General features: G+C 42.1%; 1 protein-coding gene across 12 annotated transcripts in view; it reads right to left on the bottom strand.

Annotated features, from left to right (window-relative positions):
* Window positions 1-26,654, bottom strand: part of BCL11B (BCL11 transcription factor B) — a 95,967-nt gene that overhangs the window by 35,563 nt on the left and 33,750 nt on the right. For 10 of the 12 annotated variants that reach the window (XM_074542379.1, XM_026791145.2, XM_014264539.3 and 7 more), the window contains exon 3: window positions 17,718-17,933. The exons of the other annotated variants lie outside the window; for them this stretch is intronic. In XM_074542379.1, the coding sequence (XP_074398480.1) occupies window positions 17,718-17,933 (216 nt within the window). The remainder of the gene's footprint in view (window positions 1-17,717; window positions 17,934-26,654) is intronic. 12 annotated transcript variants of the gene reach the window in all.

Raw genomic sequence — 26,654 nt, 5'->3', positions numbered from 1 at the left:
CTCAACTATAGTAAAAGTTAAAACTCATTATTTGATCCAAAATGCTCCAGCATCTCCATGCCAAAGCAAGAATTGTAGATGTACATCTGTCATGCATTTCAATTCTGACTACCTTGGGCCAAAACAGTCTTACCTTCTGCAAGATAATTTGATGACTGCTGACCTGGATTATGGGCTTAATCCAAACCCAAAGCAAACCACTTTCAACAGTAAATTCATTTTATGCCTTTTGTTCATGCAGCAACGTGACCAGACCAGATTTCTAGAGGCTGGGAACTTATTAACCAAGTTTGTGCCCAAGCTCCTTGGTTTTTTCCTGCCTGTAAAATGGTCATATGCACCTGTGAGGGATGATTAGGAGAAACCACAAAGAACTAGGCTACATAATCTCAGGCAAGGTGCAGCATTTTAAGGGATTATTGCTCCACTTCTAAGCCACCAAAATCCTATACTTCAGAGAGCAGAGCAATCAAGAAGCACTACACTTTCTGACCCCTACACAGACTAAATCTTTAGAAATCTACATGTCAACATGATGACCAGTATAAGTAACAAAGCTGGACACTTTACCCTGGTGCTTTCCAATCAAACCAGGTTGCTACACCCCTTTCCAAAAATAATGACTAATGAAATGACTAAGAGGGATGGGTAACTGAAAAGAGGCTGCAGGAATGACACAATACTGTGAAGTATTATTTCTGTCAGAGAATCTGGCACTGTTTGAGTATTTTTTTATCCTTTCTCTTTGGGAACACAATGTTAACCCAGCCTGGTCATTTTATTGCATTGGGGAGGGGAATTCCTCCTTACAGCAGGAACCTCAGGACCACAAACGAAAAAGAAAAGTAATCCAATGGAGAAACAAAATGTTAAAGCAAGCCTAGGAATTAGAACTTAAAGTAGGACTCAGAAAGGTGGCAAATGACAACTGCATCAGAATCTTCTCTTGCTACTTGTGGTACAAAATATGTGAGAGAAGTGAGACAAGAGCATGGCAATTTTAAAAATGAATGGATTGTGCCAGACTTTCCCCTACTGCCAAAATGCCCTGTTGTCTCCTGAAATACAACTTAACAGCAGTCAGGGAGCAAGCAGCCTGACCTAATGCTTACTGAATCAATAGCAACTGATTCTCTGGGTAACTTCCACGGACTTCATCTATGCCCTGCCCTGAAAGAGTTCATTTATTCCCTCACTGTTTGATCATATTTCTTCTTAGAGTGGATCTCCATGGGTTCGAATTCTCTGAACATACAAATCTATTCACAATAATCCTGTTTAGGTTCTTGCACTGCTTGCTTTATCCACAAAACTGTTTGCCTGAGATTAACCTCATACATCCTCATTGCAGCCACAGTTCACAGAGAGATGGTGTGGTGGGGGCAGCAGCAAGAAAACCATTTCCACTGTCTTCCTAGTTCATCCCTTGAACTACAAAACTACCCCTGCCATAATGACTTGGATTTCATTGTTTATTTTTTGCTCACTCTTGAAATTAGAAGTGCTCTGGGCTCCTTGGAATGAGAAGTCCCAGCTAAGTACTTGTTGTAGTTGTTATCATTACGATCATTTATGAATAGAAGTGTCAAGGTAGATTCAGAACAAGTTCTTCTGAGGGCCATATTTCTTCCAGGCATCCATCCATGCTGTTATATAGTATTAAGGTGTGAACCGGGAAAACCATGTACCCAGTCAGTGCTGTGTTTAAGTGGCCTGCCAATTCCAGCTAATCACCAAGTTATTTACTTCCAGTTTATTAGGCCGAAACTGCCACTAGCTGTTGGCAGCCTCTAATATACACATCTCACTTTCCTGGGGTCTCTTCAAGCACTGCTGTAATAAAAAAGCCATTTCTTCCAGTTTCAGATGCAGGAATTAACACACAGAGCACCTCACAAGGCCAAGGCAAATTCTGATCTCAGTTACAAATGTGCAACCCCATTGATTTCCAGTGGCTTAATTTGCAATGGTCTTGAGCTGCTGTACCTGAGAGCACAATTTCATCCACTGTTTTCACAGAGAGGAGTAACAGCAGTACCTCTTATGTATTTGTGAGTATTTTAAACACAGTAACAGTTGGATAAACATCAATCACTACCAATGGCCCTCAGAGTCATTTACATCACATCCAATAAAACCTTGGACAAGCAATTCATCAAAAATTAGCCTAAATTATTTGCATTCATTTTATATACTTCAGTAGCTTTTTATTATTTTAGTATTTGAGCACCTCAGAAACTTCCACATCCTTATCCTCATAATAATCCCATCCAAGAGTGAAGAGTTGGAATTCCTTACTGAAGTGGGAGACTTCCCATGGAGAAATTAAAGAACTTTTCCAAAATCGCAGGAAAAATTCAACAAATTCCTGGATTTAGATTTCCCCAGCCATAGGGAATAGGACAAGAAATGCAAGAATCTTCTTCTCTTATCAGTGCTTTTCACTGGATAACAATAAAAGCATACAGTAAATTCTCAAATTCTGTCACAATATTTTTCAATTTGCATTTTCCTATTTTAACCAGATAAAGGGTCCTTACACTGGGATCACTGGGGACCCCTAGACAAGAATGTTTTATTTTCTCACACCTGTACAGAGCCTGCTGGTTGTCTCCCAGAGCTGTTTTTTCCAAGGAACACTCCCTGTGCGGTGTTTTCCTTTGATTTTAGATGCGTGATTAAACCTTACAGCCATGCCTGCAGTTGTGTAAGGCCAACAGAGTATTTGTCCATGCAGAGCAAACAAGAGATTCCTGATGCTAAGCCTGAGGTGTGCACTGAGCTGTGAGCACCACGTGAAGTTCCCAACCCCATTACACCTTCCCACTGCCAACATGAGGGAGTTCCACAATTTGCCCAGGGCCAGGCACACCTTCATTCAGAGGAAAACCTGCTAAGAAGCAGCCAGAGAAAACCAATACTTACTCATAGCACCTGTGTACTTGCTCAAGTGACCACTTCCAGGAACAGTAAAATACTGCAGACAAGCCCTGTCCTGCAAAAATTACACATTCACAGCTCATTCTGCAGGCTGAGTTCATTGTAGTGAGGAAAGCCAATATGTTATAAAAGATATTTTTAAGAAAAGGGAGATATCTTCATAAAAGATATCTTTCCTTAAAGATATTTTCTCATACTCCACATAAAGATGCAGGAGCAACCAGACAGGAGACCAGATACAAAGAAATTGCCACATATATTGCTGACTGCATGGTCAGCTGTGCTTTCTCTCTTAACTTCAGCCCTGGCTCTTCTCCAAAGAAATGAAGTTTGCTATGAACTACTGAGTGACCAATAATGATATCAGCTACATGAGTAACTCACCAGTTTAACTTAGGATAGTCATATTTGCACCAATTCCATTTCCTGCCTATAAGAAAATAAAAGCTAAGAAGAGGGTGCAGAAAGTAAGAGAAGTAAAGATAAAAAGATATTGTTTTTTAGTAACTTGAAATTATGTCCTAATAGGGAGAGTTACCATTTACTTTATTTTGATCCACTTTCTAATTTCCAGTCATTTTGTGAGCTATATCAGCTAGGAATTGTTGCCATCATAGCACAGTCAGGCAGATACAGGTTAGGGAAAATCATCAAGAACAATCTGAATGCTCAGGTTTTATGTCAGTAAAGTATAGTTACTTTAATTGAAATAGTGTCGCTGCTCAGATCAGTACTGTCTCAAAAAAAACCCAAAAAACCCCACAACAACAATACAAATAGTTATATTTGGAATTATTGTTTTTATAGTTAGACCCCAAATGAAAAAGCAGCTTGAAAAAACAGTCACTTCTCTGTTCTTACCTGGCTGCTGTATGTAGAGCCCCACTGAGAGTCCAGGGGAACGGGAGGTGAAACTGAAAGTACTCTTCTTTGCTGTAATTTTGACGTGACTACCGTACAAAAGCTGACATAGACAGAGTTGTGGGATGCCAGTACCTGTCCTTCTCCATGACTCCTAATCCTTTCTCTGTGCCTTTTATCTTCTATCTCCCCTCCTCTCTCTCTTTGCCTCTCCTGCCATATGCACATCCCTGGTCAGTCTGATTTATTGACATCAAGGAAGAGTTATGTTGGTCTTTATATCTTTGTCTGTCCATCTGTGAAATAGTTTTCTTGTCACAGACATTACCTGAATAGCAATTTAACAAACAGTAAAAATGCAAAAGCTATTTCACACACACACACACACACACACAAATCAATGTGACTCAATCTGTTATGTTTTCTCTCTAACTCACAGTAATACTGGTGAGCATTTTAAAACTACTGGAAATATTTCTAAAAGAGGCTTTACAAAGGAAGCGCTCTCTGTTTTTTGGAAACACTGACAATCCTACTGCCATTATCAGAATTTCCTGCCCTTGGCCAAAATGTCTCCTCCTCTGTGCATTAGCCACTACCCTGCAGTTACACAGTGGCTGGGCAGGGGAACTCCAGCAGCCCAGAGAGCACAAGAGAGCACTGCTTGTGAAAGGGATCTAAAGCAACTTAGCTAAACTGAAGAGCCCATGCAAAAAGATCCTGTCTGTACCTGTTTTTTTCTAAAAAGCTGTTGCACTTACTGTGTGCAGTGCATGTCAGAGTTGCCTGGATGATGCAGAAACGGATCTTGTGCCCACATCATTTAGTCTTTTGCTCCTTTTACTGTCTGCTCTCCACAGATCTGCATGAGCTCAAGCTAGCAATCTCTGAAAAGCATTTGGCCTGGCTTGCCAGAAATGCCTGAGCATCTAGCCAGACCACCAACAGCAAAGACACCAGTATCAGCTTTGGTTTGGTTGTGTGGGGTGGTTTTCCAGGGATTGGGTTAACTTCAGAATCAGCACCAGAAACTGAACTTACCAGCCCTTGGACAATACACCAACACTACTCCCTGAGTGAAAACTCACAGACAAAGTCCTTCCTGTCATCAATTCATGGTGCCTTCCCCAAACCAGAGTTTGTCAAGTACTTCTGACAATTTGAGAATAACACGCTCTTGCGTATAGCCATTTCACAAGCAGAGTAAAACCTACCTGGGATATTTTATTTGCTAACTGTTCAGTCTGCTCGTGATAGGTGTGTGACTCTGAACTCTGTTTGGCATCTAACATCTCTCTTCTGATAGATAGCAGTCTCTCAGCAGCTTGCTCTCCGAGCCAGTGCAGGCAAGGAATGGGCAGCACACGTTCATCAAACTAACATCTGCTTTCAGTTCTCATTCATAGATATGGAATCCTTTCAACTGGACATTAATCTTTCTCTACAGCAGCAATTAGATACTTGAGACAGATCAGAACAAATCAAATTAGCCTTATTTATTAAACAAAAAAACCCCCAAAAACCTAAGGAGTAAATAAAAAGGATGGCAGACCATCCTGTGTGCATCAACAAAAAAAGAAAATTAAGATACTGACACACAGGAGTCTAAAAGCTTTCAGGTGCTATTTTCAAAGCCTCAACTGTAACCAAATAGCAGAGGGCTCTACTGCAGAATGCCTCATGGATTATTTTAGCAATAAGGTATAATTGAAAGGATTATCATGAATGTAATGTTTCCCTTCCAAAAATTCCAGGAATGCAAAAATTAGTCTCATGTGCACTGCATGACTCATGTTTTTAATGCTGGAGCTTCATTGTCACTCATGAGGAATTCAAGCTCAGGGAAATTTTACCACAGAAATTCTCATTCGAATGACAAAGGAAAACCTTTCTTTTGCTACAGTTAAACAAAGCCTAAGAATTGTATCTTTAGAGAGACTGGCTTGGTTCAGCTTCAGGCAATGGACATCCTGCACACCAAGAAGAGACACTGCCATCCCTGAGGGATCAAATGGATTGTCCTGAAGAGCTCAAATTCTGCAGATTTGTCTCAAACCAAGCAGAGCAGCTTCCTTTTGCTGGATTTCCCCAGTTTAACATGGCAGATAGCTTTAAGTGAGCAGGGTGGGAGACCCTGCCACATTTGCATAGAAATTAGAAGCAAAACATTTGTAAGCCACAAGATGAATGGACTGATCATGAGGAAGGTGCACAGCTATCCACTAAGCACCTGATACTCTCCCTCTTTCCTTGATCTGCTTTTTTCCAAAAGTCACTTTAATTTTTTACTAAGGAAACATTTCAACATACTCATTAGAGAAAACTAGCACTGCCTGAGTGAAGCAGAGTTCCCACCATCTAGAGTACATGTATCAGCAGCATTCCAGGGTTGTCTTTTACAATGGGAGCTAAATGTTAAGCAGATGAGAAGTTTCATGAAAGAATATGTTGGAGAACAGGAAACAGGGTTTTGCCATCCAAAACCAAAATGATCCTCATCTGCTGGTGCCATAGATCATAAAGCTGATCATCTGCTCTCATCCAGAAAGCCCCATCCCACGCTGGGCTGCCTTTGCTGCTGGAGAGCACGAGGGTGGGACAAGCAGGTCTGGAGGAAATGTGATTCTGCTGCATGTCTTAAAAAGCTGTGCTGCTTTATCGCCTTTGTTCTCAGCATCTGTTCAGAGTGTCCATGGGTGGGATGCATGGGAAAGAGGAGGACACATTTTCCAGTGAACCCATCCAACCTCTCCTTCAATATCCAGAGCCACTCATGCCGATCCTTCCATCTCCCTTCCTCAACTCTACATACACCTGACTAATAATAGCAGAGATACCATCTGGGGTTAGCTCATTACATGTTTATTACTCCTTTGTTTATTTCTTCATAAATATAAACTGTTGCTACCTGTGCAAGCCTGTGCATCTAGCCCAGTTCTGGTGAGCCTTAAAAACCCCAAATTGAAAATAGCCTAAAGATGTGAGAAATCTCAGCCAGCATCACCACCAGTTAGCCAAGGTATGGAGAGAGAACCATTGCAACATGCAACATGTAGGGTTGGGTTTATATTTAAGATTTCCTGGCTCGAAGGTACTGTGTTAGCTGGTTAGATGTGGTTATAAATGGAAGCACCTGCTGACATTAATCACAATAATTTGGCAATGTGGCTACCAATGCAAAATTACGAAAGAGAGAGTCACCTCAAAAACCTAAGTCCAGTATATCATTGGCTAGAGCAATTATCAGCCAGAGAAAATAACCTTTCCTCTGTGTTCTGTGATCTCATGCAAATGGAGATCTGAGGAAGAGAGGGAGGAAGGGACCATGCTTTTTTATTTGATTGGATTTTTCATTTGACTCAATGTAACTTTAAGAAATATTAATCTGCTCCTTCATTTAATTTCATCTGTACCACTGGCCAAGAGAAATGTACTAATTTATAAGTTGAAGCAAGCCTTGAGATAATGTCACCCACCATTCATCCAAATTTGTCACTAGCATCCCATTAAAGCCGTAATTATTTTTTAATTAAAACTAAGGAAGCTGGCATGTGTGTGCCTACTTTATACATCTGTTATGGGTTAAAATAGCTTTTAAAAAATGTTTCTTTAGACCGCAGTCTTTTGTGGCCATGGCCTATGCCAAAGAAAACGCAAACTTGCTTATTTTCTCCATGGGGCGCAACACTGCCTATGTGTGCCTGAACAGATTCGACTGGCCGTGAAAAGAATTCTAAATAAAACACAAACATGGAATTTGGCAACGCCACAGAAGCGAGCTTAAGACTAATTCCAGCATGCGGACGGCTCTCACACAGCAAGTCTGGCTCCACTATAAATGAAACCAGGCTCTGTAAAATCGCCAGTAAAGTTTGAGTTAGGATTTAAAGAGACAGCACTCTTATTCCAAGGTCTAAGGGGGGAAATCACACACGTGCACGCACACACACATACCCCAGCTTATTAAGGAAATTCATGCTGGCTCAGTAAGTCTGTACATTGCAAACTGAGTTTATTTTCAGCAGTCATTTCCATTTTACAAAATGTGAAGTTTAAAAAAAAGAACCACTAAAAAGAACAATTTCACTTTGGACTTGTTTTTTAGAAAAAAAAGTGCTGTAATTATGACTTCAGGGACTACTGGCAGTGACAGCAACGAATGAAGGACCTACCTGATGGAAAAATTGAAATGTTATATATAAAATAAGAAAGAAATATGAATGTCTAGGGCAGAGCAGGGGAATGGAAAGGTGCAGATGGGCAGAAGCTCCATGGACAGAGTGGCCTGGGACAGAGCATCCTGTTCCCATCAGAGAGCCAGCAAGCAGGCTGGTGACTCACTGAGGCTTGCTGGGAGGGAGCTATATGCACTACAGCTCCATGCTGCTGTGGAGATGGAGAAAGCTAACCCTGGAGCAATGAAATCCCCTGGGAAATACCTCCCCAGCAGTGCCAGCCAGTCCCAGAGAGCAAAGACATCTGTGAAGGAAGAGTGAGGAGAAAGTGAAAAACAGCTTTCGCTCATCTTTACCTATTAAGGAGAATACAAATTTAAGAAATCTCAGTCTATAATCACAAGACACAGCCTGACAAACTTAGACAGAAAGGGCAAGGAGCAAATTATTTAGGCACTGATGGTGCTGTCTCCCACACTCTTTTTCCCCCTTACAGCTCTGGATGATACCAGGTCACTGAATTAAAATTATATCTCAAGTGCTACCTCAAACCCTGACCACTGTGCTTTTTCTCAAAAAGGAAGAGCAGAAGGGGAGATTTGCTGGCTAGAGAGCTCTAAATATGGGAAGAGCTCAGACATTTATGAGTGTGCTCAACTGCACTAATGAATAGTGACAGTGGTGATTGAGGCAGGAGCAGGATGGATGCAGCTTTCACAGCACTCTTCATGGAAAATGGGCAGGGAAAGTGTGAAGGAAATTGGGAAGGAGTTTACAGCAATCTCAGAGGATCATTTTACAACTATTCTATGTATCTATTGATAATGACAGTGAAGTGTTTGGTTTCAATAGACTGAGGAGCTTTTAAGATTCTACCTCAAATTTACAGTAGAGGAATTAGTTCCATTTGAAGGGGAAAAAAAACAGAGAAAGATTGATGTTTTTTGAATTAGATTTTACAGGAAGGTAAAGTTACTCACTAGTCTTGTCCTCACTGCATGTCCACAATGCTCCTGTTCCCTGTTTAATTGACAGTTCACACATTTTTATAAAGGATTTGGATTAATCAATCCATAAACACTCAGATCCAATTTTTGGACATACTTTACATTATAAGCCTGTCTGTGCCATAATAAGTTAACTTATTCTCTCCCTATTGAACCAGAAGAGAACAAAAAAATAACCCAAAACTCTGTTAGAAGATGCAAACTGAGAAAAATAATTCCCCTGCAAGCAGAAGGCACTGCTGCTATACCGAGGTCTTAGGAGATTCCATGAATTATTGAGTTTTACTCTCATCACCATGAACAGTTGTAAATTATATGTATTTCCCAACAACACTCTGACTCTTACTTAAATCTCTGTACATCCTGAGATTCCACAGGCCATGTTCACCACTGGCAGAGCAGTATAACAGCACTGAAGTCAGAAAGCACCTCACAGGAAGATGCTCGGCCAAGCATCCCTGGGCAGCCCCTAACCCATCTCCCAGTGGACTGTTGGCATGGCACAGCACACCCTGGCAGCTCCACGTTTGTCACGCAGCCGTGGAAGAGATGTAAGGATCAGGTTTAGATCCCTGCCTCGCATGAAATAATCTAGGTCAATACAGGACATGTGAGGAGCCAGCCTGACACACAGGAAGGATGGAATGCTCCTCTCACATAGCCAAGGGGATGTACTGAAAATAATACATTTACAGTTGGCTTCAAATAGCCAGGTGATGTTTAAACAAGAATTAAAGCTGCAGGTTGTGCAAACCAGCTCTTCTCTAACCAGAGGCCCTTTATGTTCCTAGCAAAGACATTTGGAAAGCACAATTTCATAGCACAATTCCAGTGACTGTCTCCCCATCTCCTTGCTTAGTGCCTGCATTAACCTCATTCCTGAAGTCCCAGGACCTCTGACTCATACAGCTGAATTCATAAAAAATGCAAGCCTTCCTATGTGGGATTTTTGCCTGCTTCCTTCCAAGTGCAATTTTTAGTGTCTCATTGAACCTGGCTTGCCCAGCCTGTGCTATGGTAAGTTACATTAGCTGGAACAAGGGCCGAGAGAAATGGCTTGATTAAAGACAAAAACAAGAGGAAAATAAAGATACCAAAGGCATGTACCATACACTAGCCTACCAGATTTATGTATGTACTGCAAAAATTCTTGGAAAAAGCCTGTCCAAAAGAAGGCAAACGCATAAAAAGGTATGTTGCTAACAGTTGCTCAGCTCTTTACTGCTCAGCAGAAAGGAGGACCAACATGCAGAACACAGGAACACAGTGGGGCACGCACAAGATGCATCAGCATGGCTTCTTTGACTTAAATCCCATTCTGAGCATAAAGCATCCCATCTGAGCATAGAACACTTCCTTTCATCTATTTTTATGAAGCATTCAGAAAACAAAAAAGCAGAGGTCCTCTGAATTAGCTCTGGAGAGACACATGCTACTTTTTTTGCAGTTCTCTGACCTAAACCTGAGCCACCCCAGGAATAAATGATTCAATTCCTCTAAAACAAATAAAATAAAATTAAGTGATTTCACTACAAAATGTACAACACCTCGTTGTTCCCTTCACCTTTCCCACTCTGGCTTGTGAACTAAAAAGCAGTTCTCATCACAACTACCTACACCATACACCATAGTTTGCCCTACTTCCTTTGACACTGAGTATTATATTTGTGCACGAGAGGTTTATCTCTGTTCTCACAAGCTGAACAGGCCAATTCACTTCCTGGCTCAGGCACACAAACACATCCGCACAAATCTGACAGAAAGCAAGAAGAAAATTGATGACAAAAAGCTACTGCTGAAGGGGCAGGAGGAAACTCCATCCTGAATATGCCAGGTGAGGCTGTGCAAGTGAACTGTTTAGCATATGTTATGTACAAATGAATGGCAATTTGCTGAGAGAAAGAAAGAATAATTGCAAACATTTATGCCTTGTGCACGTGTATTAAAAAAAAAAATCAGCTTTAGGAAGCTGGTGCATTGCCCAACCAAAAAGCAAGGCACCTGACAAGTACTACCCCTAATTTTGTTGCTTTTTAGGTGATTGCTTCCTTCCTTCTCTTCCTGCTGTTGATTTCTTCTGTTTTTAGGAAGTGTTCACCAAGAGGCATTTAACTCTCTGAAAATGGGTGGGAGAACAGCGGCAGCAGGGAAGAAGCTGGTCCCATGCTGCAAACCATCCCTGGCAGTTCCTCTGCTGCAGAAACATGAAAGCCATTCCCATCCCTTTGCTGAGCACGGACACACACCATGCTACCACTTCAAAAAGAGGTCTGCTCCTCCTTCAGTCTACCAAGGTGTTTCTGGACAGAATGGCTGCTGAGAGCCATGATGGTGCCCAAACCCTTCCTACTGTGCCTAATTAAAGCAGTCTTCACTTATGCTGGTGTCTGGTGGAAAGTACTGCCATGCAAAAAGAAGACCCTAATTTGTTTGGGTCTTCTGTCAGAGCAGAATAAACCATGTCATCAGTGGTGCCTCTGTAACCAAGCTACTCTCTGCCTTCCAAACTACCAGTACACCAAAGTGTTTAATGAATCAAGGGGAACAAAAAATGGGGTTTTTACTAATGGGAACAACAAGACACAACAAGGCACAAGAAAGAAGCCCTGCAATGAAAAGAAAAAGAACCTCTTCAATGAGATAGAACAGAAATGTCCTTCCCTTGCTTTTCCGTAAGCTCCCTTTTTACCTCATCTCCCACCTGATACCACCAAAGCCTGTTTGTGCATTAACAAATACAGATCTGTTGCTATGTGCTCCCTTGGTCCTTATCTATATTCTGAAGTAACCTCTCCTAATTCAGCTATCACTCAGTAAACTCCAAAAGGACAAAAATTCATTCATTCCAATAAACAAATTATAAAATCACCTTCATCCATCTTGTTCCTATATTTTTAAATTTGATTGTGGCCAGAGAATTGCTGGCTGGGAATTACCCTTCCCCCACTCTCACATGCACCCTTTAAAAATGCAAAATCTAGCCCTCTATTTCAATATTTCTGATGTCAGTGACCGGTGTCGGCTCTCCCCATACAGTAACTGCTTTAAAGCGCTGCATACAGCACTGCATTAAAAATTAATTACACATGCTATTTTATTGATAGTGCATAATGTAATGAGCACCAGCTGTGCTAAACATCCAAACTCCTTTTTAAGACAGCTATAAAAAAAGAAAGAAACTGCACTTCCAAATGCTTCTCCTGTCAGAGGAGAAAAACAGCAACATCTTGGATGGATTTGAAACAGGATTCTTTGATTTAGCTCTCCATTTGGAGCGTTTGAAGAGTTCAGACTCTCGGGCTCAGTGTAGTGGTATGTGATTGAGTTAACTCTCTCAATGTTGGAACCATTGTCCTTACTGCAGGCAACGTTGCCTTGAACCTCTTCCTACCAAGACTACCAGATTCAGTTCCACCCATTAATATTGCAATTAAGGGCTTTTCTTTTTTTGCTGGGATGTCTGGAAATGGCAAGCATCCGCTTTAAAGAACCTTTAAATATCACTATTGCTCCTGCTGGTTCTTAACTTGACATAATTAGGACTTACAAAGTTATAGTGATCAGCCATCTGTCTAGAACAAAGCCACAGCCATGCTCTCAGTGCCAGCGACCCTGCCCCATGCAGCACCCTCATTTTAGTCACCTCTCTGCAATTTTAAGGTCTCTTTGCTGCCTCTTGGCAAACACACTATTCAGTCAAAAAAAAACAGTCTCTGTTAAATCCTCTTATTTTGAGTTTGGATCTGATTTTAATATCTAGTGAGACAGGGAGCAGCCTAGACAGCAGGTCACATATGATTTTAATACTTGGATAGGTGAATGAACACAGAGATTGATAGATAGGTGTAAAGATGGATGCGTGCACTCAGACTGATGTATTACTCTTTTTAGTGTATACATCTCTCACACATCCCTGCACTCTGTAAGTACTGTCCACAAAGTCAATTCTACTATAGCATGCATTAAATATTTCACTAAAATAAATAAATACACGACTCATAGGGACATGTCTCCTGAATGTTAGCCAGTATTTTATGCAAACCTCTTATTTATGCAGCAAAATGAAAAGATACATTTACAAAGGCTCTCAGGGAAACTGTAGATCTTTGTCTGTCCTCTGACACTTATACCAAATTCCTCTTTCTCCTCTCAAAAAAAAAGCATCAGTGCTGAAGAGAAATCAATTTTTTTTCCTTTTTTTTCTTTTTTTTTCCTTTTTTTTGAAACTCCACTCAGCAAAAAATGAAGAGTATCAGTCATTTTCCTGGGACATGATGAGTTAGAAGGTTTTTGCTGGATGAGTTTGTATTCTTTGCTCTGATTACTGTTTTGTTTTCCATTGATCCTCCTGTGTTAATAAAACCCAGGCTGGAGTGAACAAAAGCTTGCTTCTTGTTCAAGTAAGAAACGTGCCGAGTGCATACCATATCATTAACATAAAAGTTTTTGAAATAATACTTCTTTCTAGACAGACTGTATTAATTGCATCAAGCTTTTTACAGCAGGGTGGTCTAATCTAGCTCTTCTCATTGGCTGACTCCAGTTATAAAACCAACATAAAATGAACACGATGATATAGTAGATGGAGGAAAAAGTATTCTTTTAAAACCTATGATTTAGTTACAGGGACTGCTTTTATCTTTACTGTCACCTTAACCTCTGCCAAGAAAACACCAGACTAGTTAAATGAAGCAGTAAGTAGAATTTCAGTAGCCAAGTAAATTGATATTAACTTTACAAGATGACTGTGATTTTCAGAATGTCCTAATGACTAACACAGCTGATTCCTTGAATTAGCAGGAGCTTGTTCCTCTCTTCCAAGATATGGCCCCATGCCTTCCTCTATTTTAGACCTTAAATTTCACAGCCCTGTCCATTAATCACTGCTGTCCATGCCCACTTGCTGTTTTTATACATGCAGCTAAGTATCATAATTGCTTTCCACCTCCTTCCATCAGCCTACATGTGGGAAGGAAGCAGTTTCACTACTTAGATGAATATATGTGTATTGGACAGATTTAATTATCTTTACAGGGGTATATAAAACCCTCATTTGTAGGCCCAGGTCCAAAGAATTGGGACCAGGTATATATCTGAATGCAGACACAGGGGATTAATTATTCTCTGTGCCATTACAATCCCCTTTGTCTTATGCTGATTACGATCCTCTTCCTGGGGCTTTTGCACCACAGTATCTTCAAGGCAGGGACTTTTTTCTTTGGAGAACACACTGTAAAGTGCCATGCACTTCTGTGCTGAGATTTTCAATGCTCGTTTCTCGTTAACTTTAATGGGAAATGGGCATCCAAATCTCTTAGGCAGCTTTGACAATTTAAGCCTTAATGTACAATATTAATAAATCAGCATCATAAAAAGAGCCTTATGAAGATGTATTGTGAAAAAATAGCCCCACAAAAAGCATTGCAGTGTATGTGTGCATGCACACAGACATATACTTTTCTTTACATAATTATGTCTCTCAACAATCATTTGCATGTCTCTGTTATGCAAAAAAAAAAAAATGTGTGTGTTTTACAGTTACTCTGAGCAGTTGCAATTCATTGAAATGAAATAAAAAGCAGGCTCAAAAAAGCACCCTAATCTGGCAAGGGGTAAAGCAAAATGAATGCTTTTTCCATCCATATTTTAGGTCCAAGCTACATAACCCTGTGAATTTCATTACTCTATTCCAACTTCTAATTAAATAGGCACTAAAAACATTTGAATGGAAGAACCCAATTCAACTGACAAAAGCTTCTGGGGCAAAATATATAAATAAATAAATAGACCGAGAGAGATTGAACCAGTGGTAGAGATTTTTTTTTTAAATCACATGAAAAAACATGGACTTTTACTTGCGCATTCCTCATCCTGGGGTGCCTTGGACACAAGGAATTGAAGAAAGACAGAGAAGGCCACAATCAGCACTGGCTGAGCAGCACAGTGGACATCCAAGCAGACCTCCCAGCACCATTTGCAGTGACTGAAAATATCAGCAGCACATTTTCTAAAGATCACTAACAGGTCTGGATGAGGCAGCACAATTTCCTCTGTGCATGACTGAACACTACTCAGCATCTCAGACAATCACTCTTATGTAGGTTGGAGATTTCCAAATGCAGTTTTCACACATGTGTACCCCAAATCCCACTAGCAGCCAGACATTTGGATTCTCCAGCACAAACTGCTGTGAGGGACTCTTGAGGTTCCAGTTTGTGAGTGCCCAGCAAAGATTTTGGAGTACCTACAACTTCAAGTCATCAGTCGCAGTCTGCTTGAGAACTGCATGGAAAATCTCCAGGTCCTGAATTAAATAAATGCTGAAAAACAGGAAAGGTAAGAAATGATGAAGGATGAGGGGAGGCGGGAACTGCTGATGGCTTTTGTTCAAAGAAGTAACCAATTCCTCAGAAGCAAGAACAGGGCTGACAGAATAAAAGGCTAATCAAGTCAGAGAGACAAGCTGATCTCTAAAGCTGGAGCAAGTGACTGTTGTAAATGTCTATATTTAAAATAAAGGCACAATGCAGGGATTGTCACTAGATTATTAATCAACACAAAGAACTCACTTTTCTATCATTTCCACAAAACATTTTGGGCGACAGAAAGAACGCACAACCCTTGCCTAGGCTCACATACAGTGAATACTGTAGGAGCTAAGAAAGGGTTAAGTAGACATAATCTCCTTTTTCAAGGGAAGAAAATGTTTCTTTCAAGCAGACCTTGACCAACTACTGTCATAAGCATGTAGCATGCACTTTGATAAAGCCTATTCTCTAAGTGTGGCAGACTGCAGCAGTAATTACAGGAAGCCATGATAACAGGTCTCCCTCTCCACAGAGCTGGCACCGCTCTCCCAGCAAACAGGCAATTCCAAAGGCTCACAGCACACAACTCCAAAGTGAGAACTCCAAGTACACAGAGTACAAAAGCCTCACCTGCCCCACATTCTTCAATAAGTTATTCCTTCCTTCCTTTTCCATTTTTAGGTGTACTTGCTTCCATTCCCACTAGCTGCTGCAATCAGAAGCAAGAGGGAACTGAGGTGTCCAATTCAGTGTTACAACTATGTGCCTCCCAAAGGCATGCACATGCATACTACACCAGTGAAGACAAAGAAGACAGCAAAACATGAGACCAGTTCCAGTTTGGTTTACTGGTTCCTGGGAGAAGAGGAGGCAGGGAAGCTTTCTGAATTTCTGATCCAACGCTCACCATTTGCAAGAGCCTGTCTCGACATTGGTCAGTCTGCTGAGGCCGATGAAGCATAATTTCATTAAAACTGCATCCTCTGCAACACTGCATGCAGCGTCTTGGACAGAAAATGTAACCAGACCCTGCATTTACTGATGGCACCTCACCACACAGTACATTGCTACAAACTCAAAACCTGTGCGCCAGTGCAAGTGGATGGGTGTAGGCTGAGCATCTTCCAGGCAGCAAGGGAGCCTTCTCTGTGTGCCCTGAGCTTCACCCAGGATCTACACAGCACCCTGCAGAGTGCTCTTAGCCTCCTCCTGAGAACATTTTATCTTTCAAGACCCAGGGTTTCCAAGATACAAATTTAAATTTCTTGCAAAACTTTATATCTCACTTTATTACATCAATGAGATATGTACAGGAACATTCTCATGAGATACAGCATACTGTAGCCAAGTGGTACCAGTGCTTGTGGAAGGAAAAAGGTAGCACAACAAAGCTTTGCCAGCTTCAGGGAAGAAATGAGGAGCCATTTCCCAAAGGCTTTACTCCTGACAGTCATTGCTGTCTCTCTGAATCCTTTGGTCCTCACTTTATTTATCCAGCATGATTTCAGGAACTCCTTATTAAAACTACACACACATTATCATGAATGAAGGCTGTGGGATTTGGCCCACCACAGTGAGAGTCCATAAACTTTTGTGGATTTTGCCACATCTGCATTTTCTTTTAAACCCTCCCCATTTTCACCTCACCAGCCCAGAGTTCATCATAGACCAAGTCTTGCAACTGATCCATGCTCAGAAACACCCACTGATTTCAAAGAGATCACTGGGTCTGAAATGATGGGGTCTGGTGACAATATGTCCGTGTTCTCTTTGGCTAGCTTGGTGTGCCTTCATTTTCACTTTCCCCTCCTTGTGGTGATAAAAGTCAGGCATCCAAAAGGAATAAAGGAAAAGAAAAACTGATGGGGTAAGAGGCCAGGGATGCATGGTGAGTTACCAAGGAGCATTTTCTCAAAGCAAGGGAGAAAACAGCATGGAGCACATACATCCTGCGTGCACATGGATGCGGAGGAGAGCCTTTAATATGAATGACTGAGGAGGACGGGTAAATAAGAAGGAAATAAAAATATCTCAGATGTAAAATGCTATCCAATTAAGCTTAAAATAAACAGCCTAAAGAGATGAAATCTTGATACTGGGGTGTCACATTCTGCAAGGAGTCTCAGACATTTGTTCACAACATGGCACAAACGGCCCAGCAGTGGCCGCAGGTGACAGCTGAGGGTGGGCAGGCAGGAGAGGAGGGATGAGAAAATGGAGGGAGTCGCAGGCCCTTTCCCACTCCCCATCCTCTTCCAGGGTGGAGAGGGAAGGAGGAAGGGAAGTGGAAGGGGAGGGCAGGTTAGGGCATTTTCTCTGCCTTCCCCATGCGACCCAGCAAAGGCAGCTCTCCCACAGCAAAGACGACATCACTTGGCAGCACTACTGACCTTCAGATAGCAACAAAAAAAAAGTATTTCTATTACCTGACAACTGACAATGACATCCAAATGTGCCTGACGTCTCAGTCTGAATCTCAGTCTGAGTCCCGCCAACTGAGACTGCACGTGCACCACAGCAGGGCAGGCTAAGGCAGGGCGGGAGGGAGGCCAGTGCGCGGAGAGGTGACGTGATCACGGATGTGTGAGGGTGGGAGGAGGCAGCTATGGGAGCCCCCGGCAGGTTTGCAGGCCTGGACGGCCCTGGAGAAAAAACAATAGAAAAAACTGTCAGTCGGATCTAAGTTTGAAGGGACAGAGGAGGCATCAAACAAGCGAAGTGGGGGCTGGCTGCCTAACGCTCAACACGCTTGCTCTGAACCCCTCTCTGGGGCCAGCTGAGGGCTCACACTGGGTGGGGGAAGAATAAGAAGAGACCTGGAGGACCTGCAAACCCAGGCTGAGGGCCTGTGAGGGCATGGAGCGGGGTGAAGGTGGGGGATGGCCAGCCCTGGCGCGGAGCAGAGCCAGAGGCAGCGGACGTCGCCACCAGCGCCTGCTCAGGGACCAAATCAAAAGGGGGATAATTGTTTTATGGCTGTGTTAATGCACTGAGCCAACACAAAACTGGGCAGGCTTTCTGCCGAGCCACGGCTGAAGTGGGCTCCACACACAAGCCCGGACAAAGTGCAGTGACTTAGAGCTCAAATGGCTCCAGTGAGGTGCCAGGAGCCGAGCTCCCAGAAGGAAGCCTTGGCGGCCATGTGCTGCCTTCCCGCTTGAGCTGCGGCCAGTTGTGCATTTTGCATGCCCCGATTATGCAGGATGATTCCCTACTGAGCCTGCGAGGAAGGGAGCAACCTTTTTCCTGGTAGCTAAAAGATGATATTGTAACCTACAACCTTATTATTTATTTTTAACCCCTCTAGGAATCACCTGCCATTTAAATGCTGTATTTAAGAATTTTCTCCTGCTCCACTGGAAGTGCTTACTCTTCCTGGCACAAGTCCAAACTGAACTCTGTAGCTTTGAAAAACTAAGATACAAGTCTTAAATATCAGCATACACCTGCACAAATACAGACACACACACACACAGAATCATGTAGGAGTCACGTTTTTTGGCTGGCACAAATGAGCACACTTTAAAGGGAAGATGAGTGAATGGCACCACTTTCCATCCATTGGGAATCCCAACCTCTCCATTTCAAACTATTCCTGCCATTTAGTTATTAACTAAAGGGTAGCTACTAATCAAGGCCAGTTTCTACATGAAGAAATGTGGTGGAATAGTCGCCATTAAAAAGTTGGCATTTGCCAACAGTTACCACACAGTGGTAGATCAGAAACCACAGCTTCCCCCTGTATTTAGATCAGGAAATATGTGTGCTAATTGTGGGGTATCTTCTGGCAAATGCTTTCTTACTAAATGGTGGCATCTCTGACTGTGCATGAGTGTGCACCTTGCAGTTAGATGCAAACACCATAGCAGCAAGCAGAAATATTTATCTGTGTTCCCTCCAACCCTAGAAAAAACATTCCCTAAAGGAACCTACACTGTGGCAGAAAGGAATAATATTTATCCATACTCCTTCTGACCCTAAACATGCAACATTTTCCAAGGGATTCTCTCCACCTTGAGAGTCCCTATTCAGAAACCAGGCCTGCATGCTGATCTGACAGCTACACATGTGAGGCAAATGGGGATACTTCATCCTTGGCACAGCATCCAGCGCTCCAGTCTGCAAGGACTGCATTTGATTTTGGCGTTTATCTTAAATGGCTAAGAGACCACCAGTGCAAAACATTTGTGTGAAGCTTTTGCCAAAACCACAAGTGAAGAGTATAAATTCCCTGTGTAAATACTTGAGCTTCAAGCATTGAGGATAAAATTTGTGCTGTTTTTTGAGGACTGGTTTTAAATAGAAGCCATCTCTGTGGCTTGTGGGACAAGGAAGGACTTTTTTTTTTTTATTTTGGGAGCTCTGTTTGACTTTTGTAACTCTTTGATCTCTCTGGAAGTACTATACCAGAAGGTACGATAACTGCTATCCAGATCCTACCTACGTTGCATTTCTGGCAAGACGGTGTGCTGTGCATGAGGAGACTGATGTTGGACATGGATTCTATGTGTGCAGGCTGTACCACTACTGCCACTGTAACAGATATGAATAATGTTTGCTTTTTTCATGGAATAAGGAAAGAATAGTACACGTTCCCTCCAATGACTTAACAATTGTATCTTATATTCCTAATACAATAAAAATTGCTTGGCAATGTTGAGCTGTCTGGGCATTTGTCCTTGCTTAGAAATTCATCACCTTGAAATGGGGATTTAGAGTAGAACCACAGGGCAGCTCCATCTCAAGTTATGCTGAGATGTGTCTATGGTTTCACCATGACTAAGGGCACAGCTTTGCAGTCACTTAGCCCTCTCTATATCATGATGCCTTACTATGGGTTTTGAAGGAGATAATCACACAGAGAAACTACATGAAGTCCAGCAAATGCATCACCTGACTCCACTGCACGGGGCTTTAATGTGGAGGTCCATGGGCCCTGGCACACAGCACTACCCTGAGAGTAACAGCCTCCTCTCTAGCCCTGGTGTGTCCCATATGTCCATTGGCAATGAATTTAATGCATTTTGCACTGCTCTGAGGTGTGCCAGAAGATGCAAAAAGCTCTCACCAAGGAAGGTCCTCCCAGATCTTACTCAGCACATCTCTAGTGTGGAAAGGGAATAGAGATCTCAAATAGGAGATTTCTCACCATCTGGCCAAAGGGATCCTGTAGGAGCCTCCCAACAGTGCTACTGGGGGCAAAACAGCAATCTGTTTTAACAAGATAGCTAGCAATTTTACCAGAAGAACTGTATGAACCAGATGCCAGTGAATGGATGGAACTGAAACTGTCCCTCAGAAGTTCTTTTTTATGTCCTCACCCTAGAGCAGAGACGCTCTGGGGAAACCTTATAGCAGCCTTCCAGTACTTGAAAGGGGCTGACAAGGGAGGTGGTAAGGGTCTTTTCACAGGATATGTGATGATAGGACAAGGGACAATGGAATTCAACTCACAGAGATAGGTGTAGATTAAGTTTAAGAGAGAAATTCTTTACTGTGAGGGTGGTGAGAGACTGGAACAAATTACCCAGAGAACTCTGCTCAAGACCAGGTTGGATGGATCTCTGAGGTGTCCCTGACCATGGCAGGGGCATCTGTTCCAACTCAAACCATTCTATGATTCTATGATTTGATGTTGCCCAGGACAGATGTAAATTTGAGGAAATCTGAAAATTGCTAACCTGGTATTACAGAAGAATAAGGATTGGTAAGGGAGAAGAAGAGTGGACCAAGAGACACTCTGGCAGATGATAGGGATTACCACCAGCACTCCCAAGTCCAGCAGTAAGAGACAAATATCGTGCAGTTGCCAGACCAGGCGACAAGTCTTCCCCCACAAGCAAAGTCAAATCAGGTGATCTCTCCTCCCTTTTACTACCACTTCAAGGTTTACTTCTTTGTTACTAATCAGGACAGTCCTACAGAATCAGATCAAGAATCAGATCAACATCATGAAGATGGAAATCATATCCAGTGGCCTCAAGAAAAGGCAGGAAGAAAAGGAGGGATCCACCATTAGGTACAGGACACCTCTTCATAGTTATAGGAAAAAAAGCACTTGTGTTCAAAAATACTCAGCTTGTATTTGCTAGAACATGTTCCCATTTCATCTCCTCTCTGTGGGATCCTAGGTGTATTTTTTATTCCACAAAGGGTCTATTTAAAGCTGAAAATGTAGATGGAGGCTCTTCAATTTAACTCTTACAGGTAGCAGACAAACACAAAATGAACAAAGATAAAAAGAGAGATAGATAGATAGATAGATAGATAGATAGATAGATAGATAGAATCTTAAGGTGGTGCAGAGAGTTTTTTGCTCAGCCCACACAGCAAGAGGCGAGGGAGTGGAGCTGATCTCTGGAATTCTACATCCAATCAACCACATCACATTTTCAAAGAGAAAACACACCTGCGAGCCCCTGACTGCCACAAAGGGCATAGCCACAATCAGCAATAAAGGGAAAGCAAACCACAAGAACTGCAGTGCAATCTTAGAGGCAAATATCCCATCTGGATGGGGAGAGCAGGCACACACGTGCAGCATTGTGTTGCCTGGACATCCCTGACACGATGTGTGAGGCTCGATTTTCCTCCTGGGTCAGCACTGGGAAATCACTCACCTGCACTGCAGATCTCAATTATATATTCTGCATTCATTCTGCACGGAGAGTTTTGCACATAGCATGAGTGTGAAACACGCACAGGGACTGTCACCATGTAAATAAAACATCTGCATTGCTGATGGTAAAGGAAGATTTTGTTCTCGTGCATTAAACAGGCTCAGCATTTCCTCAGAACCTGTACATGGCAGTAGCTCACAGGTGATGTTGTCTCCAATGCACCGCTAAGGGTAATTTTCTTTTTTCTCTCTGCTATTTTTAAACTTGCAAGGAAGAAAATAAGGTAAATTGGACATGACCCCAGATGGAAAATGGAAAAGCCTAGATGAACCTGACAAAAGCCACAATCAAGGCATAAATTGCATCCTTTTGTTGCCCCTCTCCCAGAGCCTAGACATGTCTGGCCATATGATATGGTGTATGTCAAACACCACACTCCTCTGGCACATCTGCAGAAAAGTCCCTGAGCAAAATACAAAGAAGGAGCCAAAGCAGCATTCAAAATGTCCCACCTCATCATGGCTTAGACCAGGGGAAGCAATCCTAAATTAAGAGAAGTGGTTTTACATCTCATGTCACATGGAACTGCAGCCACACATAGCTGGGTGTGCCAGGGGGGCTGTGTGGGTGCCTGGGTGTGTGTCCATGTACAGGCAGACAGGCAGGTGCACAGGCAGACGTGTGAGCTGCTTAACAGGGCACAAACCAAGTTTTTCTACGTGTTTCTCTGTGCCTGTCTGGTGATAGAAAATCCAATCAATAGCTGGTTAGAGAATAAAGCTCAGCTCCATTATTAAAAAATTCCCTTTCAATAAAAAGAAAAACATCTGTTCAAACAGTGTACAGCTACAAATCTGGAGTGCGGGCTGAAGCATCATCCCTGCCCTGTGCCCGTCATGTTCAGGGAAAATACTGCAGATGTTTTGAGGGGAGTTTTACATGAACCATTGCAGCAGGTTTCCAAAAATTATAGACAAATCCATCCACTAATCTCTCCAACAGATTTTTTTTCCAAGCTTTTTCTAAAACAAGTGGTCTCACATGCATCACACCCTCTCCTGCGGACTGTTCCCACCTGATAGTATTGTCTCTCTGCCATGTCTCTTTTTGCAGACACCAAGAGGGTTGGGAAACAAATACACACAAGCACACACACAGGGACACACAGAGACACACTTCCAAATACACACAAGCACAAACATTTCCAACAGCAACCAGCAGAGCAATGTCCCCTGCGAGGGGCAGATACACACAGCATCTCCCAGGAACCTCTCCCTGGTGTGCAGACACACAACTGCACACACTCACACCCACAGTCCAGCACTCAGGCAGACACACCTGCACGCCAGCCTTCACCTGTCCCCCCAGCACACACACAGCCCCTTGGGAGAGGTTTCCCCACACTGATTGTGATGCTTAGACTGAAACTTTGCTCAAGCTGGAAATGCAAAAGTTGCAGCAGGTAGAGAAGAAGGAGAGCAGGGAAGAGATTTCTTGTTGTATTTTGCTCAGGGATTTTTTCATTTTGGCAGACCAGGATTCCCTTTGAATTGATACATTTCTTTCTCCCAAGAATTTCGAATTATAATGCATAAATGAGTCATAGATCAAGAACACGACGTGGTGAGCAAGGAGGAGAAAGAGTGTGAGTGAGGGGCACTGGCACAGAAATTTGACAGTACCCCAACTCCCCCCCTTCCTCCCCCCATGCCAAGACATTAATTCTCACAAGTCGGAGAAAATTACTATGCATGAATGCAAAAAGCATGATCAGGAGTAATTAACATGGCTTCATATGCAAATTTTATTAATGCAGAAGTACAAAGTCATTATGCAAATGAAACTTACGTCAACTCTCTTGACAAATATTCATTTCTAAAGCTCAAGTTTCTCCCTTCTAATTTTTTTCCTTGATTTTTGGTGTAAAACCAAAAAAAAAAAAAAGTGATGAGGACTGCTTGACAAGTTTGCAAAGTTGTTTTTCAACCGGAGAAATTTTATTCTTGCATTGTTGATATATTTTTTTTTGTTGTTGTTGTTGGCAGGTACACGACAGCTCATGGAGGAGAGCGGGAGGATGGGGGACGCGGGCTACCAGCAGCAGGCAGCCAATCAAAACGCCAGCGGCTGTAATGAGCGCGATTGATGACTGTTTGGCTTTACTGCAGGGTAATGAACTAGAATCCAGTCTGAGGAGGGAAAAAATATGAATATTCATGAAGCTGTGCTCCTGCCTTTGATGATTAAAGAAATTTTTAATATTCAAATAAGCGCTTGCCAAGTGATTAACAAAGAACAAGCACGCAGGAATATGGAAATGGAGCTGTGGAAGATTTGGGAGTCACAGTCTGTGCAGAAAAGACAGCACAAAATTTCATAAACAAGATAGGCAGATAACCTAATTCAAATCTGAGCAAATAAAGGGGGGAAAATCACCTTCTTTTTCATCAGTTTGGATATTGTATCAGTCACTTTGTTTTAGAGTGCAAAGGAGAATTAAATCAACCAATGCAATAAGACGGGGGGAAATACCCAAACCCTGAGAAACACAACCCAGCAATTGCAAAGTAAGAATCCTGGGTCAGAAACCGATAGGAAAATGATGGCTAAGGCCACCCTCTGCTGTGGGCTATTGCTTTTGCAAAGCAGGACCCTGCCTGATGCTGAGAGCCTCCTGGCTGCTCAGAATCACCAACTTGTTGTATACAACAGGCAGGAGTCAAAAGTATCCTGAAATCACCAAGACCAGTCCCTGCTGCTAAATCCCTTTCCTTGGATAAAGGGCACACTGCAGGGCTTGACTGCTGTCTGGGAGAGGAGAGAGTGCTACAGAAACAAGAAATATTATTGCCAGGGAAAAGAAAGCAAGAAAAAAAAACTGAAAAGGAGAATGCACGGAGGTCTCAGCTGCCCACCCTGGTAATCAGTTGGTAAAAAATGTGCTTTCCATGTCTGAGCCAGAAAGGTCCTCCACTCCCCACAGATTTCTGAACATGGATACAAAAATTCAGGCACATTATAAAATGTCTGATAAGTTCAGGCTCTCACAGTTTAATAGCTTCACTAAGGATTCACACTGAAGCAGATAGTAACAATATTAGCTGCTAAAATGACTTTGCAGTTAAAATACATCTAATTAGCAGCCAGCTATTTTTTTTTCTTTGAAAAACAGTTAACTTCAGAGCTATATTATACCAGAATGAAATGTGGTTGAGCTCTTTCTGTTACTCAAAAGCCAGAGTAAGGATATCTTCAAAGTCTTAGGGCACTGGAAAACCAACTCACCTTTTAGTTATTAGATCCTGGGGTTTCACAGGCCTGTTTGCCTTTTCTGCAGACCTTTAAAAACTCTGGTTAATTATTTCTTATTTAAAAATCTAAAGAAAGCATAGGCTAGGTACCATTTAATAATTAACTGCTGTTTCAGAATGTAAAATTTCAACTGTACTTAAAATGAAAATAATAACAGTAGCAGCATGAGGACAATGCTACAAAATGCAATAAATGGCCATGATAAGAACCTTCAAAGTTGTCATGAAAACACATTATGTAGCTAATGAGATTTTTTTTTCCCCCTATATTTACTTCATTTTTGGAAATACAAAAATTATTCACTATTGACGTATCACAGAAAAGTTCTGGAAAAAAAAAAAAAGAAAGGAAGGAAAGAAAAAAAAAAAAAGAAATGCCTAAATGTAAGTAAAGATAAGGTTAAACACCATGCCGAGGTATTGCTGGGAGCCTTTGCTCTGAATAATGCCAAGACCTTTCGAAGATGTCTGTTGTCTGTGAGTGCGCGTGGGCGGGTGAAGTGTGATATTACATAACTCACACGCGGCAGCGGCTCTGCACGACCGTACTGATTGAAACGCCCGGCTGTGAAACTCACAGCTCCATTTCCTGGGCTGTTTGTAGCTCATGTCAGACCTCTGAACACCGAAAATGTTATCCTTTGTCTGCAAGGTTCCTTGGCTTTGTTTTAATCAGCGCATTTTCTTTTTTAATGACAGAGGAGCAACTACCGGCTCCTACAGTTGGTTGCTTTGAAGCGCTTCTTAAATGGCCATTAAATTCCACCACACAAATGTGAATACTTAATATTTATTCCATATTTTCATTATTTCTTTAAAAGTACCCCATTTACATATTTCTGGAGAATAATGGTACTTCTGCAGGACAGGTGAACACATATTTCTGCTTATGGAGTCAATGGGGAAAAGCATTAAGAGTCCATATTGTAAAAATCAGCCCCTAAATTTAAGTGGTTTGAATTGAGCATGCAGCTGTGGTTGCCTGTCAGTAGTTAGATGCTATAATAATAATAACAACAACAATAATAACAATAATAATAATAATCTTTTCATTTCTCTAGTGCCTTCCACGCAAAGATCTGGAAGTACTTTACGAAGATAAATAAACTGAGTTTGGAACACCCCATGTGGTTAATAAATATCCCAACATATCTAAAGAGCATGCAATCCCTCTCACTGTGTAAAAATCCACGTTATGTCATCCACGTATTTGCATATGATATTTTGGAGACTTGGACACCGAGGGCAGCCTGGGGAGAATTTTACTTACCTTGAGACCATGTGAATTCACAGAAGAAGCCCACACTATGCCTGCAGGATTGTTTTGCCAAACCCCCTCTTTTAGAAAACAGGGGGGGATTGTCAGTGGCCCCACTCAGGGGCCAGGGTGAGTGGTCCCCAGGGATATCCAGGTACCATGTGGCAGCATCCC

Source organism: Zonotrichia albicollis, chromosome 6 (genome assembly GCF_047830755.1).
Source record: "Zonotrichia albicollis isolate bZonAlb1 chromosome 6, bZonAlb1.hap1, whole genome shotgun sequence".
NCBI classification, from domain to species: Eukaryota; Metazoa; Chordata; class Aves; order Passeriformes; family Passerellidae; genus Zonotrichia; species Zonotrichia albicollis.
The sequence above is the reverse complement of the archived record's forward strand: the minus strand, read 5'-3'. Positions and strand labels throughout refer to the sequence as shown.